This window comes from Columba livia, chromosome 11, assembly GCF_036013475.1.
Source record: "Columba livia isolate bColLiv1 breed racing homer chromosome 11, bColLiv1.pat.W.v2, whole genome shotgun sequence".
Lineage (NCBI taxonomy): Eukaryota > Metazoa > Chordata > Aves > Columbiformes > Columbidae > Columba > Columba livia.
The window spans coordinates 18,832,692-18,852,555 of record NC_088612.1 but is presented as its reverse complement, the minus strand read 5'-3'; the positions used below and the strand labels follow the sequence as shown (position 1 = coordinate 18,852,555).

At 40.8% G+C, this 19,864-nt stretch overlaps 2 protein-coding genes and 1 long non-coding RNA gene across 3 annotated transcripts in view; 1 reads left to right on the top strand and 2 right to left on the bottom strand.

Annotated features, from left to right (window-relative positions):
- Positions 1-2,789, bottom strand: part of CHRNA3 (cholinergic receptor nicotinic alpha 3 subunit) — an 8,633-nt gene extending 5,844 nt beyond the window's left edge. Inside the window, exons 1-2 of the mRNA XM_013371579.3 lie at positions 2,179-2,789; positions 77-216 (exon numbers count right to left, since the gene is read on the bottom strand). Coding sequence (XP_013227033.2) covers positions 77-216; positions 2,179-2,233 — 195 coding nt within the window. The 5' untranslated portion in view covers positions 2,234-2,789. The remainder of the gene's footprint in view (positions 1-76; positions 217-2,178) is intronic.
- Positions 1-12,911, top strand: part of LOC110356493 (uncharacterized) — a 13,151-nt gene extending 240 nt beyond the window's left edge. The window contains exons 2-5 of the long non-coding RNA XR_010475289.1: positions 3,776-3,912; positions 8,907-9,064; positions 10,159-10,259; positions 12,793-12,911. This is a non-coding gene — a long non-coding RNA (uncharacterized LOC110356493). The remainder of the gene's footprint in view (positions 1-3,775; positions 3,913-8,906; positions 9,065-10,158; positions 10,260-12,792) is intronic.
- CHRNB4 (cholinergic receptor nicotinic beta 4 subunit) lies at positions 7,118-19,864 on the bottom strand. The gene is made up of 6 exons (XM_005515456.3): positions 19,416-19,864; positions 14,766-14,911; positions 13,697-13,741; positions 13,461-13,570; positions 9,909-10,881; positions 7,118-7,901 (listed from the first exon to the last, which is right to left on the bottom strand). Exons 1-6 carry the CDS (start codon positions 19,468-19,470, stop codon positions 7,761-7,763), a joined length of 1,470 nt encoding a protein of 489 aa, XP_005515513.1. The 5' UTR covers positions 19,471-19,864; the 3' UTR covers positions 7,118-7,760.

Genomic DNA, 19,864 nt, shown 5'->3' with positions numbered 1-19,864 from the left:
CTAGAAAAGAGAGCTGTGTTGGGAGAGGCGCCGGCCACCCCATCCCCCGCGGGCACCCCAGCGGGCAGGTACTCACCACCTTCACCAGCTGGGACATGGACACCTCGAACTGGATGATGACAGGGTCCGAAACGTTCTTGACGGGACGGACGAACTGGTTGTAGCTCTCAAACAGGGCTGTGTAGAGCCGGTGCTCGGCCTCGGAGCCGCCGCAGCCTATGGAGGGCACGGCGGGTGAGCGCGTGTGGGGCAGTGGCACCTGGGGGGGCTGCTTTTGGTACCCGACTTGCTGTGTATGAACTGCTTAGCATCCATGTGATGCCCAGGGAAAGGCCAGGCCTCATGTAAGTGTGTCAAGATTGGTATTTGCTTAGGCTGGGCGAAGAAAAGCAGTGAAAGGCAATACTATGAGAGAGTTTTTCTCACATCTCTGCAAATGGGTTCAGAAAATAATTTCAGGGAGTTACTGAAGACCTGGAGATACAAAAGCACTTTTTCCTTACAGACCTAGTCCCTTAGACCTGTCAAAGCTGCAGGGGTGTGGAGCTGTAAGTGTAAGCCAATAGACCAGGCCACTTGTAAGCTGTTGGACTGTTTTGCAGTAAGAGGATTCCTAGGAAATGAGAACTCTGCTTTCTAGCCTGAGTTGTGATTGCATAGTTGCAGGAATGATAACAGCCTGCTAGTTAAAATATTAAAAAAAGGATTAAAAATTGACTAGCCATTATATTCAAATACTTTTGAGCATATTCAAATAAATGTGCTGATTGCCCGTTTATTATTCTAAGTAATTCTTATCTGTAATCCTGTTGTCCATTTTGCCACTGATAACTGCTGCTTGTGGTATCTTAAAGCCAACAGAAAAGCTGCAAACTGAAATTCTTAAACAACAAGGTCTTCCAGCTGTCTCGGGATGAGGTGTGAGAACGTGGATTTCAAAGTACCTTTATATTCTTGGAGCTAGCTAGGCAATAACCATCCCAACAGCTGGGCATTATTTAAAAGCCAATAGCTTTTACTCTCTCTTAAACTCTGTGCTGGATGACACATTCTCAGGCACTCCAACTGAAAAGGCCTGTTTTGTCATTTATGGATGACACTATGTGAATTTGGCAAGGGCACAGAACTGTTGAACATACTCTACAGTTCCTTTGAAACACAAATATGAATCTACAGGTATTTTCAAGGACACATTTATTTTTTGCCAGACAGGTTTTGGTTTTGTTTGGTTGGTTTTCTGCGGTAGAGAAAGAGATGGGAGGCAGAAGTGTCTGCAGGTGACTGATCTGTAGTGTCTCACAAAACAGGAGTTACATTCTGATCTAAGAGCTCCCCTCTCTGTGTGACAAAAGGGTCCCCCCCATGTGAAAATGTATTCAACTAAAACCTCTTTCTTTTTTTCCCTTCTCCCTTTCTCCTGTTCACTTGAAGAACAGTTTTCCTTTCAGATTAGTGAAATCATTCGACCCAACTTCCTAACTAAGAAACAAACACATTTCTTTCACGCTTTTTAACTGCTAGTCTTGCCCTTAATTTTTATTGATATCTCACATCTCTCAGATCAAGATTTTCTGGAATAAATGCTTCTGGATATTTCAGATGAATAGTTTTGAAGCTAGATCTTAATGACTTTCTATTACAGTCAATCCCGAATTGCCAGCATTTTACATGTCACCAGCACTCTAATTAAATCTAGCATCCGCAGGATCTAGAGAAGTGCATTTATGCGTCGTGCGGGTTTTTTGTTTGTTTCTGGTTTTTTATTTGAATGTTTCGGTGCTTTCCATATCTGCAGAGAGAATGTGCACTGTTTGCAGCACATATTTAAAGCTCTTTAATATTGTCACTTTCTTGTGGTCTTCTTTAGAGTATGTAAACTCACACCTTCACATGTAAGGTGCTTTCTCTTTTTAATGTTAAAATGGCTTTGTGTGTCCTGTTTGGCATCTTCAGTCAGGACCACTTAAGTACTTTACAAGGAGAAATTTAAAAAAATAAATAAACAGCAAAAACAAACTGTCTAACAAAGAGCCATACTAGGATTTTGTAAATTTATCCATTAGTTTGGCGTGAGCTTCAGCACTTCTTAAAAATAATTTGCACCAATGCCATCTCCTGTTCACCTTTTTGACCCCCTCGCTTCACCAATTAAGAATAAACAAATTAAAGATCGCTCACCTTGGCAGAGAAAGCAAACAGCAGCAGTTAGGAGGAGAGCGCGTGTGCTGTCCATGGTGTTAGGAATTACTGCCTGTCGACAGAGGCTGTTGAAGACGAGCGTAGCTGCCAGGATTGTGCGAGCATGGGAAGTACAGAGAGCTCCGCTCCTCCGATGCGTGAAACGCCTGGAAGCAGCAGCCGGCAGGACCCCGAACGCAGTTCTGCGCAGTGAGCTCCCATTAGGTTTGCTGTGCTGCCCCCTTTCTAGCTGCTCAGGCTGTCAGAGCATTGGCAACAGCAAATAAATGGCAGGCAGACAGATGTTATTGTAGGCAAAGAGCAGTCTTCTGGCAAGGATAATAGACAAGAGTCCTTAAACTGCTGCATAAATGAACCCAGCAATCTGACTATGCTAATGATTTTTCCAGTCAGCTGCTCTACATGATCCTTCTTTACCAGAAGCTCATGCCAAGCTACTAGGAGTTTAATTAATAAAAATATTATAATTGAATTGTGCTGAAATGAATATTGACAATAGGGGTGCCTGATTTAGCAGTGAACTGAGATAATGGGACCTGAATTTCCAATTATGTTGTTAAGGTTGAGACTTTTTCCTGCCTGTGTCTCATCTCACAAGCGCATGTGCTTGGTGCTTGACTATATAAAAATGGTGTTCTATTCCCAGGAGTAATTAAAGGCGGGTACAGCTGTTGCCAGGAGTCTAAGCCCAGAATGAAATACACAGTGGCTGGGATCCAGCAAGAGCCAGGGGTTTGAGTTTGGAGACCAACTTGAGCCACGCTCTTGAGAATAACTGTCTTTGGACTGTTCTGCTTTCATGGATTAGAAAGGTGAAATTTGGGAAGGGGAATAAGAGTATAGGATCCCGGCTCGATCCCACAAATTCTTGTTCAGGAGAAAGGACATGGGTGAGAATGAGGGGTTGTGTTTGAAGTTCAATCACAAAATCATGATTTGCAAAGTGACCCATTCCCCAGGTGCCCATCAGCTTCCTTGTTAAGTTACACGTCAGTTTTTGCGCCCTCTTGAAGGGCCGGGTGGTGCAAGGCTCATTCGTGCGTGCTCTGGTTGTTCTGCACATCTGGGCAGTCTGTGTGGAGGGAGGAGCGGAGAGCAAAAACTGGGGGATTCTGCCTTGTTTTTGGAAATTACAAGAGGGAAGCCCCGTGGGACAGGAGGCTGCACCCAGTAGGTGCTTCACTCCCTGCTGTTAGGAAAGGATAAATGATGACCCTGTTTTGTGCTGTGTTAAGAGATGGCACTGGAAGAAGGAGCACCAGACTGCTCTTGGCACAGAGCTTGTTTGTCCTGTTTGCTCTGTCTCTCAGAGCATCATTCGTTCCATCCCCAGACACATGTTCTTATGATAATTTCTATAATTGTATTAGCTTGGAGGAAATAGGCTTTACTGTCCATTTGATTTTATTTCTTTTTTCCAGAGAACTCAGCTGCCCAGTCTTTTAGCTTAACCCTTTGTGGATACATTTTTTTTTGCTTTTCTGGAGCATTGAGACTAGATGTTTTTGCTTTTTGTCTTCTTGGTTTCCACGTATAAACAGCATTATAACTGAGATTTTTGTTTGTTTCTTTTTAGTCTCAACTAGAAATGAACTAAAGCTTCAAAGATCAGATCATAATCCATATTCCCTGAAAGTCAGTGCTTAAACCTGAATAATTTGGAAACATCTGATCTGCAGAGGCAGCAAAGAGCCATTGCATCAAGAGAAACAGGTATTTTAGCTCAGTTTGCCTAGTTACTGAAATTTTCAGTGATGTTTGTATGCACAGATATTTTGTTTCTAACATCACATGCTGGAGCTCCTGGTGACATCAGCTCAGGTTTGTGGAAGGATTATTTTTATGGCTAGGGGGAGCGATGTGATAAGAACACGTCACCATGACTGCATTGCAGAACTTACATATAAGAATTTATATGGTTAGGGGAAAGCTGATCTACCCAAGAAAATCTGCAGTAAACTATGTGGCCTTTGCTTTTTAATAAATGTGCCGCTTTTAGGGGTATTTTGCTTTGTTAAGATCTATTATCATCAAGTCTTAATCAACCCAGGTGATGAGGAAATTAATGTTTTCCCACCTTTGTCTGGGGTATTGATGCTCCTTCTATAAAAATCCAACACTGCTGGTCTTTCTTGTTTGCTGTGGCCGCAGAGGTGCAGAAACAGTCCCAAAGAAACTCACATGGTACGTGCTTGTGATGGTGCTGGCACTTCTGTGTGTTCTGACAGCAGACAGGACTGGTAAGGGTGGAAGAGTTTTGTAATGGTGGGGAATGGGGATGGAGTCAACAGAGGCTTTTCCTGATTAGTAGGGAAGCGAAGGCTGGTTGCACGTTGCATTGAAAGAACTGTTAGAGTGAAAAATACATTTTTGAATGACTGCTTTTCTTCATTTTTTTTTTACTGACAAGCATTACTGTAAAAACCCTGAGAAGTAGAAATGCTGAAGTTTATTTTGTTTGATGAACTGAGACCATATTGTATTCATATTAGCTTAAAAGATGACATTTTTAATGTTTTCTTTACTCCAGAAATCTTTTATTTTTGAATTTTTGCCAAAAAAAAAGGCAAAAAACCTTACAATTCCTTGACAAGTTAAACTGGGAACAATTCTGCTCATTATGTAGGTGGAGCTGCTGAAGGTTAGGCAAAAATAACATTTACCATTTTGAATCCACCTTTTTAAAAGCTCAGATTTTTCAAAATTTTAGGAATTTGTGTGAAATCTTCCAATCTGAAGTTTGCTATGGATTGAATTATTTCTGGAAGCTTCAAAAAAATACAGTGATGGTTTCCAAGAACATAACTAGGGAAGAATATTGCTTCACTCATGATTAAAAAAGAAATAAGGTGGCCAGAGCGTATGGAAACCAACAGAGCCCACCATTTCCTTGATGAGGAGCTGTAGTTCTGCAGGGATCTCCCCAGGGCCAGGAATGTACCTTTTGAAAGCTTTTGCTGGGTTTATCAAGTCTGAGGCCTCCATCTGCCTGTGCTCTGTGTCAGCTGCTCACTGAGCTGCCAAACCCTTTCTAAAACTTTTGTCTGCACTGGGGATAATTCAGCTGAAGGCTGTGGTTAGGGAGCCAGGCATTATCGGTCATTACCGTTCACAAGGTAAGGCCAGCTGTGAGATGGGAGTACTGTTTGTCTCAGTTGCGTTCAGGCAGCGAGGGGGAGGATAAGTAGAAGAAGGGACTGGGGAGAGGAGTAATGGTTGGTAGGAGGGTGAGAGTGAGACGGAGCCAAAAGTGCTGTTGGTGACAAGAGCAGAGAGAGGGGTCTCTACTCTGCATGGGTCTGGTGTCAGTGGGGTGGACCGCAGGGTCTGTGGCTGACTTGCTGCATCCTTGGTTGCTTGGCTGGGTGAGTTCCTCTCCATTCTGCCCTGCAGGAGCGTGTAGTAGCTCACAAGATCCTTTAAGTCTGTACTGCCTCTTTCACATTCACTGTTCAGGGTTACTGCAGGATTTAAAGGGGCTTCATCTTTCGTCTGTGCAGCTGCTCTGCCTTCTCTCTGGCATCTCTGTAAGCAGAAAAAGCTGCTTAACAGCTATTGCAGTGTGTGCACGTGTGCTTGCGATGTTCTGTGCTACAGCAGCTCCCAGCAGATAACATAACACAGAGTAGCATGTCCCCGCGTGGGTGAAGGCACCCCTCTGCTCCCGCAGGGCTGCCACAGCTCACTGTAGAGATGCTGTTTCAGTTGCCTGCAGAGAAATAGCTCTGCTCTCTAGGTTTTGAGAAGGAGAAGACAACAGAGGTGGGGAAAGCAGGTGTGACTCATTTAAACTTTATGCTGCCCACCCATCGCCATGGGAAGTGCCCTGAACAGTTAATGTTTGACATTGCCACCCTCTGGGAGAGGAGGATGTGACAGCTGCTGTGGTCACCCCTGCATTAATAAGGCTGTCCCATGGTCACCCCTCACCTTCTTGCCCATCTCCAGCGATGGACACAGAGTGCATAGAGGGAGTGGAAGGGAGGCTGACAGTGTTATAAGCATTCCTTCTTCTAGCATTCGACCCAGGGGAAATGCTGCTGCTGCTCACAGAGCCTCACCCAGCCCACTTGTGATACTTTTTGCTTGTGTAATACCTTTCCTGGGCTGCCGGGCACCAGGCTGTGCCGCAGCACCCAGGGGTGGGGGGATGGCAGTACTGGGGAGTTCAGCGCATGGACAGGGGAGGGAGTGAACACAGGAACTGGCAAAGGTCCCGAAGTTGCTCTGAATGGTTGGAAACGTGTCGGGGTAGCTGTTTTGGCACGTCTAATTCTATGTAGTTACCTGTAGCTGACTGGGAATGGTGGTCTAGGTAGAGATACAACTCAGTTTTGATGAGAGTAAATAAAGCTGGAGCTGTCTTTATCTGTGGCATTGCTGTAGAACACAGGTTTAGGTGTCAGCCAATTTTCCCCTGGAACAGGTGAGCCTCCAATCCCCTTCACAAACAGTAGTCAATTTTAACAGTTTGTTCACCAGCAAGTTGTACCTATCAATAGTGGTAAAATTGTTATGTGTTGTGACAACACTCCAAGGAAAAGCTGAGGCCGGTTTAGCTTGAAAAATACCAGCAGCCCTCTTAGCTTTTTGCAGGTTGCAAGCTGCCCATAAGAAAGTGTGACGGGATTGTCCTGTGACAGGAGTCTAGGGCCTTGATCTGTGCTTTGCCAAAGACTTGAAGACTGTACATGCATTATGTGCCTTCCTAGCGAATTTGTTGAGGATTATACTTAAATCTGCATTAAAATCTCCCCAGCAAAATATGCAGGTATGTTCTCAGGTGTTTTCTCCTCATTCTAGCTGCCTTTCAGAGTTTTCTTCTGAAGATGCTTTCCTGTGCTGTTAGATTCATGAAAGTGAACTCCAGCTGCATGAGCTGTTACAGTTGCAGGAACATTTCAGGACTGAATCTATGTAAAAGAAAACTTTACATTTTATTTATATTTTGTTATTGAACAGAGTATATAAATGTTTGTTTATCATTTATTGATTTGGCATCTGTTGATAAATCAGCTGTCAGAGAGGGCAAGGTGAGAAACCTATTAGTGATTACCTCAGTTCTGTTTTAAATATCATACTCAAACAGCTAAAGAGTGATTCCACCTGTAAAGCTGTTTATGTATCAGACACAAATAGTTTTGATGTATTTGAAGGAAATAAATGTCATAGCAATAATTTATTTGTAATATGGAAATTGTGGTATTCTAAGGAAAGAGAATGTCCTTCCTGAGACAACGTATGTAAAATTCTTTTTAAAGAATAACCCTTGTGAGCCACAATGGCCTATTGTACAGTAAACACTTCTCTGTAATTTTCAGACTTCAAATAATTGAAAAAAGGGCCAAGATGTCACCAAAAGTACTGAACTCATTGGAAAAAATAATAGTTTTCTGTTTGTTTTTGGTGTTTGTTTCCCTGTCACAATAAGTCAAGTTCTACTTTCCGTTTCCCTACTCTAAATTCGATGTAAGAGCAACTCAGTTGGCATCTCTGTGGATTTAGCTGACAGCAGACTGAGACCCAACATCTGTGTAAGTATTGACAGTTTAAAATGACAACTAAGGGTTCGTGGCAGCAGTGTGGTTTTGAAAAAGTGGCTGCAGAAATAATCCAACAGTCCCCAGGACGCAAACAAGGACGAATATCCAGAGAAACAGCCTGTCCACTACCATGGCAACATACTTCCAATCTTCAATGACCTGGAAGAAAAAGCCAATTAAAGACATTAGCAATTTGTCATTTTCTTTTACTCTTCCTCTTGCTAATACTGCATTTTTGTTTATGAAAATGAAAGGAAACAAATGTTAAGGTTCAGGGAATAAACTGACTTTCTGCGCAGTGGAGTAAAATAGTGTAAGTATTTCTTAGCTGTCTTGGATGCGTCAGGTACTGAGCATGGCCGCCTGGTGGAAGCCAGTCCGGAAGGACCTGCAGTATAATCCAATTAAGGATCTTTTATTTTCTTTAATTTTAGTTTGCAGATGCTATTAATCTCAGTGGACAAAAATAGATGGTGTTCATTGATGTTAAACAAGGTTAGCTTCAGAATTCTTTTCTTATCAGCAGCCATCTTAATCAACAGTTTCACTGCTTGTATTAAATCAATTTTTGCTCTGCATATGTTGTCTGTGAAAGCCATGGGACTAGCCTTAGAGTCTGTTCTAAAACTGCATCTCAGGAATGATTGTTTTCTCCTCTCTATTGATTCTAGTTACACATAGGACATCCTCACCTCAATGACTTTACTATGCTTGTCAATTATCTCATGTCTTATAGTAGAACATTACGTATTTTCCCTTCAGTGCACACTTTTAGTTTCCGCTGCTCCTGATGGGAATTACTATGTGCTTCTGAAATCAGACCATGGTAAATGTATATGAACAGTTGTTATCAGACCATGAAAATGAAGGAATAAAGCAGAGATAAAAATTAGGAATCTAGAAAAGTCAAATGTAATATTAGACGACCCTGTGTGAAAACCATTTAATTAATTTTTCCTGTATAAAATACCCTTGAAAATTGTTCTTAATATTAAGTGGAGGCTTTGTAGATCCTTTAGTATGCAACACACTCCTGCAAGAATTTCTAAGCCATTAGGAAACTTTTCTCTATGCTCTATGAAGTCTGCGTCTGTTCAGTCAGTTTCAATGTTTACAAGCTCATGTCTAATGTTAATAGCTGATCCTCTTTATTTATATTGACAGTAATTTCAGTTAACAGAAAACATGAACTGCTCCTCAAGGGACTTCTGCAAGATCAGAAACCAGACTTTATTTAATCTGCTTGGCTGAGGGAGGGAGAGCACAGCAGAAACAGAGAACCTGGAGTGTCACTGGCGTCTGGGTCACAGAGAGGACACATAGTAGGTATAGGGATGATTTTTCCTACTCCTGGGTGTTTGTCTGAATAAAACTCTGAACTATCTGAGTTTTTCCAAGCATTGCTCACAGAGTACTTATATCAGCTTTAGTGTGCTGGCTACTAGACATAAGTAGGGCATGTGAATAGGGCATCAGCAGCACTGCTTAAATGCATCCTGGATAGAGTACTTCTCATAGCCTGTAACAAGTCTGATTTAACTCAAAGGAAAGAAGCGTCAGCTCTGCTGGTATTAGGATTCCAATCCTAGCCATTGTGTTTGCTACAACAGAGCAACATAAAGACCAGCATGCCTTGCTCAATTATGGATAGAGATCTTAGCCCAGAGAGAGGATTTGCAAAGGCGTTTTACCAATTTTATTAAATTCTCCTTCTATGGCCAGTTAAGTAAATACATGCTTGAGCTGCAGGTACATCCTTTCTGGTAAACATGGCCTAGTTATGGGTTGAGTCACCTTTTTACTCAATACAATGAGGAAAACCATTCTGATCTCTGGAAATGAATATTAATTTTTTCCCCTGCCAAACACTACTTGAATGCAACAACACAGCTTTTTCAAGGGTGTTTGATGATTTATGGGGTAATCAGCATTCTCTCTTTGTAGAAATAGCCATGTTACTTTCCAGGACAGTATTGACATTTACCAAATTGCTATTCATTGCATTCTTTTAATGACAAAAATGATTTCCTCTTATAAGCTATGATCACTCTAAAAACTTCAGAATAGCTACGGAAATTACATTGCCTTTCTGAAGAACAGTGTGTTATGGAGGAGGACAGGGGATGGAGTTTGGAGTGACCGGGATGGTTTCTCATTTTTACTTACACTCTGGTCGTTGTCGTCACTTCTCATGTGTTCTGCTATAAAACTGACTCCATCAATTGCCTCTTGGACTTCAGGAGAAAATTTCGTGCCTGTTCTTAACCTAAAGTCTCGATGACTGCTGACATTGTCAAGAGTTTCAGTGATTTTCATATCATATTTTTTGGCAGAGGCTGTATTCAAAAAATAGGTAGAGTTCTTGTAGAAGTCAGCTGCTTCCATACAAGGATTTTCTGCTTTTGTCTTTTTGCAGTTGCAGAGCTTTTGCCGTGGAGAACTATTTTCTGGACGCTTCATGAACAGATAGGCTGGGAGTCTTTCAAGGAAAACCAGCTTGACCCAAGGGGGCATAGTGTGAGTACTTGGAGATCTGTGGTGGACATTGAGTACACAGACACTGGTAACTATTGAGAAAGTCACTAGTACCATTGTAAACATGAGATACTTCCCAATCAGTGGAACATCTAGAGATGTTGGAGGGACAATTTTGGAGATCAGTAGCAAGAACACAGTCAAGGCAAGCAACACAGATATACATAAGGTCATTTTTTCACCACAGTCTGAAGGCAAGTAGAACACCAGGATGGCTAAGGATGTAATTAGTACACATGGAATGATAAGATTGATGGTGTAAAAAAGAGGTTTCCTTTTAATAATGAAGTCATATGTCACATCGACATAATTAGGGTCCAAAGGGTTTACAGTCCTTCTTCCTGGGAGTGCTACGATGTCCCACTCTCCACTTGGTGTAAAGTCGTCCATGCTTGCTGTGGAAGTTTTAAGCACCATATCAATTTCTGTGTGATCGTATGTCCAAGACCGGAACTTCAGTGTGCAGTTTTGTTGATCAAATGGGAAATGCTTAACTTCGATCTTGCAGGCACTCTTGTAAATGGCTGGTGGCAACCAGCAAATGCTGCCATTATTCTTTACAATTGCGTTTGTGTATAGTGAAACTTCATATGTGCCATCCGCACTAATGAAACAAGGAAAGAAAAAGGAGAGATGATCATAAAACATTAAGAGGGAAAACAGTTCAAAATGGAAGAGCCCTGTTATTCTTGGCTTTGTGGGCCTCAGTTATTTCTAGAATCAAAGTTTAGTAATATTTTTATTTTGAAATCTATGTTGTAGGCAGCTATAACTTGACAGGGAGATTAATGTATGCATTTCTCCTAATCAGAGAATTGATTTTTGGTCCAATACTTACAAAACTTTTTATAAAATTATTATTACATGATAAATATGAATCTCTGTTTCATTCAAAGGACTCAAAATTGTTTTGTAAATGTTTGTTAATGTAATTAAGGCTTACTACATCTCTGAAGGCTGAGTAAAAACGGAATCAGCCAGCATGAAAATGGAGGTACCTTTGATTTGGAACATGGCCACTGCTAAGAGCACACAGCAACACTCCTAAACGACTTGGACGAGGAAATAATGATGAGCAATGTTAGTGAAAAATGCAGGGAGAGTATAGGCAGAGGAAACGTAATTATTTGGTTTATAACATATTGCATCAGTCCAGTTAATGTTTACTTCTTATTATACAAAACCAGTATAGACAAACTACAATGTTCTCAGTGTTCACTTAGTGTTCTCCTCTACCTGCCAACCTTCTACCAGGAGACTCTTCTATCTTATGGGCCCCTTAATTCAGGGAGGAGATCTTTATCCCTCAATATCTTCTCCTGTGCAATGTTTCTGGGCAAACAATTTAGGGCTGTTTAATCTATGAAGTGTCCTGAGGTAGAAGTGTGATCAATTGCTGCTAAATATTATTGAAATTTCGTGTTTCTGAGCATATTCACTGCATTTTCTCAAGTGTGCTATGCAACACCTTTCAAACTCAGCCAGTCAGGCTACCAAAGGCAAGTGTAACAGTAAGAAGGAGCAACAATTAGTGACTGTCTTTCTTGATGAATGAGGAATCGCTTTTATTAAAAACTGGGTTAGCCACTCAGACTGCAAAGAACAGTCTGGACATCCCGTATGCCTTCCTTTTGATAAATATTATGTAAAGAAGTACACATAACCTAAAGACAGCATGTTATCTGCAAAAATGTAGGACCAAATTCACTCCAAATGTAAACTAATGAAGTTCAACTGACTATGGTTAAGCAGCACCTTTTTGAGTGGAAATGTGCACCTTGAGAGTTAATTAAAAGTTTGATGAATTGTTTGTTGACAGGACATCACGGAAAATAGAGGTATTTCAGCGCTAAGATTGATTTTCTAAGCAGAGAAGTGCTACAAGTATGTGAGGCTTGACACATGCGTAGCTGCTCTCCAGCTCAGTTACATTTGGCTTTGAAAAGGCCTCACCTTGCAAACCCTGTTACCTGGCACTGAGCTGAGACCTTTGTAGCTAATTCATGTGGGCGGTGAAACAACCAGATGTAGAAATGAGTGTCTACAGCATACATGGGTCATTAGTTCATTGCCAATAAAATTGCTGGGGTTTAGTAAAGAAATTGTATCTTATTTCTCACATGTCTGTCTCTCCCTGAATCATTTTCACCTGAAGCCACGCAGTGTCCTGGGTAGACTTCTGGGCTGAGAGTGTGTAGGTGCTGCTTGCTGCCTCGGCTCAGCTGTGGGGCAGAGCCTGGGCTGCTGTGGTCTCAGTGCCCTCTGTGCACAGGCGACCTGCCGACAGAGCTGTGCGCCGTGGGAATGCTCTTTGTTTTCCTGAGCACCTTCTTGAACTGACCGGTGATTATGAAACGCTGCTTCAGCAGCAGCAAGTTACAGGGACTTGTCCTTTATCTACAATTTTAATTTGAAGCTTTGTACTAAAGTAAAAATCCAAAATGGTGAGGTTAAAAGCTGCTTGCTCCCTGGCATTTAAGAAGCATTTAAAAACTGTTTATTTCCATTCTTACAGTCCATTAAATAGTATCATCTGGGGGGTAAGGAAAGAAGAAGCAGATGACGAGGGCAGAATTTACCAGAACAAGATTTGACCAGGCAGAGTACATCCTAATCCACTGGCTGAATTATTTTGTGAGTAATACAATAGTTTTAAGGATTTCTCAAATCTGATTTCCAGCAGTAGGTTTCCAGGGACTTAACTCAGTTATATATAAACTTACTAGGTTTCCCTTCTGTTCAAAAACTATCATGTGTTTGTGAAGTCATTGGTTTGCAAAGTATCGTGAAAGTATGTTTTAAGTTTTGATTTTTTTTTCGCAAAGACTTGATATCATCCACCTCGAGGCTTTGCTAGACACTTACTACAATTGGTGCTTTCCGTATAGTATAGTTTGATATAGATCTGTGTCTCACTTGTGAGCCTTGTCACAGACCCTCTGGTGTTCTAAAAGCTCGCACTGCAGACAAGCTCCAGGTCTGCTGGAATGTCTTTAACCAGAGTCCTGATTTTACTAAAATTATCTTTGGGGCCAGCACCCCAGCCACTTGTTACTGGCTAAAAGTTACAGAATTAAGTTTTAGAATTTTATCAGACCTATGTCATCAGTTCTGATGCTTATTTCTTGATATATGGTTAAAATTTTGTTCACTGTCTACATAAACTACAGAAGTTTTACTTACTTATTATAAAGCACAATGTCTGGCAACCAGATGTGTTTTGCAGGTATTCTCAGCTTATTTATTCCTTCATAGTCAGAGGGCTTCCAAGCCAAACGATAATCAATCCACTCCTAAGAGAAGAATTGTACACTAGTGATGGGAGTATCCAGACCAGCACTAACAACACAATCACTGTGATGGAGTGAAAGCAGTTGGATTTGTGGTTTGCAAGAGCATGCCTGTGTGGGTTTGCTTACCTGGTTCACCCAGACATTTGTCGTCATGATCTGCTCCCGTTCATTCTGCGGGGAAAAAGAGAGAGAGAATAGTTGTCCTCTAAAGTATTTTGCTTTATTGCAGTAATAAGATTTATTCAGTGGGCTTTTGAGGATATTTCCAAATGTGCAGCATGATTTAGTGTAGTGTATTGCAAGAGAAGTCTCTCTGCAGCCAATCTGTGTTGCCGGGGCTCTAAGGAGGTTGAAGAGTCAGGAAGACTTCTGCGGGAAAACGACTTAATTCTCTGATCGTGAAGATGCGTGGAATGGTTAGAGCCTATAAGATGCTTAATTTTGCTTTCCACTTGAAAACTGAGGGTATAGATGGATAGGGACTGAGCTATGCCATTCTTGAGCATTGCCTGTTCATCTGCTCTGTCTAGGTTGTTGATTGCTGGGGCCTGCGGGGATAAGAAACCCTGCTTTTTATGCCCAGAATTTGCCATGTGGTGGCAGGGCACTGTGTGAGGAGGAATGACTGCGCCCGGGTGGAATTCTCCAGGAGAGAGGGAGCACTTGTCCAAAAGTCAGGTGGTACACATGACAGTATATCCTGTATAAATCAGCCTGTACATGTGTATGAAAGCTCGTCTGTTTGTACAGTTTCCCGTATGTTCCATCAGTGCGTCTCTCTTTTCCTCCCGAATGTCAGGATGTAAATTATATAGGTCTCTTAATGTTTGCAGCAGTCCAGTCGCTGGCTCCTAGACCAGTTGGTTTAGCATTGTGCACACAGTCCAGGATAGATCCTGACCTGGTGTAACTTACTGTAGCTGTACTGAAATCAGTGGAATGATTTTGATTTTTCGATCAATAGAATTTTATTGCATGAAGATCTGGCTGTGATCTTTTATTGCTTAGGAATAGATTGATCTTGCTGTTGTAGCTGCATTCTGAAGTATAAAAGCGGTAAATAGCATGTCTGGGCCCTGCCTACTAAGTATTATTATGTAAACTAGAAAATAATAGGGACATAGTAATACCAATATGATTTAAAATGCTGTGCAGGTAGCGATGAATTAAGAGGCATAGCCTAATTTGAACTTACCACACTGATGAGCTGTGCCAGGCTGACTTGCAGTTCTATAGATACCAACTGGGATGAGTTGACAGCTGGTCGAATTAACTTATTGTACCTGTCAGGACTCAGTAGGTGGTTCATTAGCTTTTCTTCAGCATCTGCTGCGGTGCTTCCTGTAAAACATCGCATAACAGGATTATAGAGGGGAGACCAAGTGACATGATGTAGTGATCACAGAATTTCTGTGCATCAGATTGTCTTCATTAAATAATGAGGGCATTTGATTTCCTAAGGACTGTAAGCTTACATGAACAGAAGCACATGGTGCATGCACCAGTATCTGTTCCGTTGAAGCTGACTCTCTTTCACAAAGCATGGATCAAACCCTTTGGGTTTTTTCACAGTAAAATGTGAAGCTCGAATTGATAGATACTTTTGGGTTTACATTCAGAAATAGAAGCTGGGAGAAACCACCCTCTTAATAACACAGAAAGAACATTTCAATGGTCCAAATACAGGGAGTCTGGCTGTGACTTCTCTCTTTAGTGTCGTAGGAGACAGAATTGCAGGCACACATACAAATTGGAAAACTCTGATCTGTGTAGGGAAAACCAGAGGATGAGCTTCAGGAGTCATAAGGGGTTTTTTATGATTGAGAGCTCTTTGGCAGCTAATGATGTTTCAGGTTCAGAATGATTTTATATGAAAACCTGAGACAATATGTAAGTCTTATTTTATGTGGAAACAAAGCCTGATTTATGGACTAACACAAATACTGTAAATCTTAGATTTACAAAGCTGGAGTTCAGTGACTGCAAAAAATAGTATCTGCAGGATATTATCAAACAAGCCTGAACGTTCTCCATGGAGCACGACCCCAGAGGTAACTGCATCTGTTCCTATGTTCTTGCATGTGCTTTTAAAAGCCATTCTAGTGGACTTTTCAAACCACTACCGACCACATAATAATACCAATTACTAAAATCCCGGTAAAATGCTTGTAACATCCTGCCAACAGAGTTGACCCGGAAAGATTCTGCTGTATGTCGACTAATTCTGTGTTATGTTATACAGCTGACAGTGAGGGACACAGGTGTTAATGAAAACAGATTCTAATCCAATTGATAGAGCGATTCTTCCATAGGAAAGGGCACATAACACAACCCTAGAAATTGCAGAAATGAGGGTAGTGTCCTTAAAAATTATGGTACTTTTTTTTTAGTGTTGTAGCATACCCCTGACTTTCAGAGAAAGGCAGCATGAAAAAGCTGCAACCGCATAAACAGCCAAAGTTTGTGTGCATTTCTAGAGAGTGCCTAGTTTCCATGTGAACTGGACTGTAAGTTGCTCGAGGGAACTAGTCTCTCTTGAAACTGGGTACTTCTGAATTCCACTCACATTAAAAAAATGCTAGAAGAACTTCTTGTTTCTGATCCAGTGAGAAAGTGGAGAGGCATAAAAGGAAACATCATCAAACAGATTTTTCATATCTAGGAACAGCTTTTACTCGAGCTCTGGGGAAAGGTTGAGATAAACACCAGGCTTGTTTTCATTCTTTTAAGACCAGCATATGCTATGGCATTGGTAGCACAAATTTTGTCACATATACCTAACTCACAATAGGCTTCTCAAGCACCTCCCAAGCCATTTGGAAAAACAAATTTGGATGAATACATCTGTGTTTGTTGGGTCAGTTTATTTTTTGATTGACACTTGCTTTGTACCTCCCTGCAAGTCATTATAAAAGCCCTAGTACCATATCATATTTTAATATTACATTTATTCTCAATGTAAGCCTGCCTAATTAAAGGTTTATCAGGCTAGAGCTATGGTGATCCTTGCTAAGCTCCAGAGTTTTTTCTTGTGTATTGCAGTCAAGATAGAGCTAAACTTGATACTGTGAAGAAAATGGATCTGAAATAATTCTTTTTGTGAGAATAGATGAGAAGCCTTGTGGTAGCTAAAGTTTGGGTTTTGCGGGGTGGTCGTTGTTGTTTGTTTGTGGGTTGTTTTTTTAAACAAACATTCCTGGTGTCGCATATATAAATGACATAAACAGATGGCTGTAATTCGAATGTAAATGAATTGTCATTTGGTTTGTTTCATACAGCGGTCACTGAATGCTGCTAGCAAAGACAGTGAATTCTTGTCTGGATTGTTAAATATGTTTTCACAGTGTTGCCATCTTTTTCTGTGAATGTTCTAGCATATGGAGTATTTGCTGAACAGCAAGTAGTAGAAACTGCAGAGTATTTGCAGAAATCTCATCCTGAATTAGTGATAATGCTATTCTCTGGAACTTGGTTTTAGCAATCACAGTCATCTGGTCTGCAAATTAGAACGTCCTGTGGGGTCTGCATGTCTGATGAGAACAGCTCAGGTTTCTAAGCACTGACTCTGTCAATAAACTTTATGCAGATGAATGACAGGGCACGACTTAATTATAAAAAATGATTTGTTAAATAATGAAGCCCTTTAATAAAGGTTCTCTGTTCCTAAGGAAGGGGTTCCTGTAATGATTAATTCTTCATAAAATTACCATCCCGTCCCAACCTTTAAATAACTTAATCATCAGAAATAAAGATGGAAGGGGCTGCTCCCTCCTCTCAGACGCCTGTATTGAATACCAGTAGATGTCAGCAGTGCGCTGCCTTAAAGGTTGCTAAATCCAACCTCTCTGTAAATAACATGTCAAAATGAGTGATTCTTTTATAATTTTTATAATCTGTTTTCCATTACCAGTCTACATATTAACCAGATGGCACCTAATGAGAACAAAATTACCAGGCATTCAAGTTCACCTTCATTTGCATTTCATGATGTCAGTAGCTGTGCATTTGAAACTCCTCTTTTTCCTCTCGGAGTTGGAAGGAATTCAAGTGCACAGTTTCCCTTGCAAACTGTTCTTTTTCCAAATAGCAGTAATCACCAGAAATGTTACAGAGGGTACACTTTTAGACAAATGATGCTTTTAGACAGATGATTTTAGCAAGAATAATGAAGCAATCCTATTTTGGGGGTGGAGTATTTTTGTGTACTGAAAGCAGTAATGGAGAAAACACCTTGGGGTGGATCCTGAGCTAGGGGAATTGTTTTAGCTTCACTGAACACGCTGCACGTCTGCTCCATGCCAAGCAGAGCAAATTGCCACGTAACTAGCAGTACACATTCTGCAGCAAGTTTGTTTTCTCTGCAGGAGTATGACCATTAAAAGCAATTGCATCAGCATGCTTCCAATTTCACAGCAGAAACCCCAAAACCACAGACTTCATTCAGTCACCAGTGCAAACTTTCCCTTTTACATGGTCTAATTTAATTATATAAAAAGAAATAACTAGTCATCCTCATCCTGTGTTCTGTTGTTTATTTTCAGAGTAGTGACAAATATGTAGGAGTGATTTCCACAGAACAGAATAAGGAGCAATGTTGACAAATACAGGCAAGTGCACTGTTATCACCGCTTAGATGGCAGAATTTAACATGAGGCATGTTTCATCCATTTCCCTGACTTCAGTTATTTTAATAAATGTTGAAATAGCATTTGTTTAGAAATAATATATGCCATTTTTGTTCTTTCCTCTCATGCAAATAACTTATGTGGACGATGGTGACATACCAAATTCCCATCTGTAAAGAGCAAGCTAGAGGCAGCAAGAAGACAATGCCATTATCTTATCTGAAATTACTTTGTCATGTTGTTACTTCTCACCATACTCTTGAGTAAAAACATTCATATAACCTCTTAGTTCATGCTAATTTGGAACTCCTATTGTTCCAATGGAAGTAGTGGTAAATTTACTGTATTTTAAAGACTATTTTAATTTCTACACTGCTATTAATACAAATAAAAAAGAAATACAAGTGGATTTAAAAGTGTATAATCTAAGAATCTAAAGTAGGCCCTCAGTCTTGGTTTGTTACAAGGCAGATGTTTTCTAAAGTTGCATTTCAGTGACTGAAGAAACAAAACAACTGTAGGATGAACAGGGAAAGATGCGATTTTTGTCTCAGTTCAATTTCAGCCTGTTTCACTCAGAACACTTCAGTGGAGTCTCTGTGGCAGAAGCTCCTGTGGTAAATGCATTATTTCATGTGTTTCATGCTACTGTCGGGCTGTGCCTGTTGGCTAAAACGTGTACAAGAGATCCTGGTGGACTACAGAAAATGTTCTTATGTATGTTTGTTTGGTTTTAGCGTCTATTTATATATTGCAACTTAATTTAAACTATTTACATACTAATCAAACAATTAGGAAGTACGAACTTTGCAAAATCTATGCACTTGAGCCAATAATTGTAGAGAGATGAGATCTGTCTTATTTATTGTTCGTGTCATGGTTCATTTTTTATTTTTTCCCTCTCAGCACAATACCTGCTTTTCCCAGCACAGATAATCCCGGAAGCATCTAAAGAGATATATTTAGTGATTATAATTTCCTACCGTTCTGTCATTTTATGTTTAACTTACTGTCTGTCCATATGCATCATAGTGGATATGCGGATACCAAACAAGCCAGAAACTACACTGAATTAAGCAATTCCGTGCATCTTCTTAAAGTCTGCAACCTACTGAGGTGACAGTTAGAAACCATCTCAGAGTTTATATCACAGTCGTACCTCCTAACCCCGAAAGCTACTGCTGTTCTGCAAACTGTATCTGAAAGAAAAGCTCACTTACCGTTCAAATAAAAGGAGCCCATTACAAAGAGAAGGAGGGTGTACGTATTCCTCATGGCAATAACAAGAAGAGCTGGATTACTCTTCCTCAATTAAGACAGCTGGCAGTAGGCTCTGTTGTCAGGGATGCACAAGTCAGACGCGTAAAAGCAAACCAAAATCTTGAAGGTATTAAATGCCTGGAAAGAGACAGACAGTAGGACCTGGCAGAAGCATCCTGCAAAGTGGAGTTTTCATGAGCATAGTGGTCCCTCCCCCTTTGCAGCTGTTTAAAGAGCTTTGTGAAGAGGAAAAGCACATAAGAAGAGGGAACGTAATGTGATAATGTTGAATAAGAGGAAATGAAAGAGTGAGCTAAGGAGCATGATCTACAAAACACAACTGCTTAATTCTTGCTACTAGATAACATTTAGAAGGCTTTCTCGTTAATAGGTGTAATGGGTGGGAAGA

Excerpts from the sequence above, each read along its gene's own strand:
- CHRNB4 (XM_005515456.3), bottom strand. The coding sequence starts at position 19,470 with ATGAGGAATACGTACACCCTCCTTCTCTTTGTAATGGGCTCCTTTTAT. Across the intron at positions 13,742-14,765 it reads TGGCACAGCTCATCAGTGTG|AATGAACGGGAGCAGATCAT; the intron begins GTAAGTTCAAAT and ends TTTTCCCCGCAG. Across the intron at positions 13,571-13,696 it reads CAAATGTCTGGGTGAACCAG|GAGTGGATTGATTATCGTTT; the intron begins GTAAGCAAACCC and ends TTCTTCTCTTAG.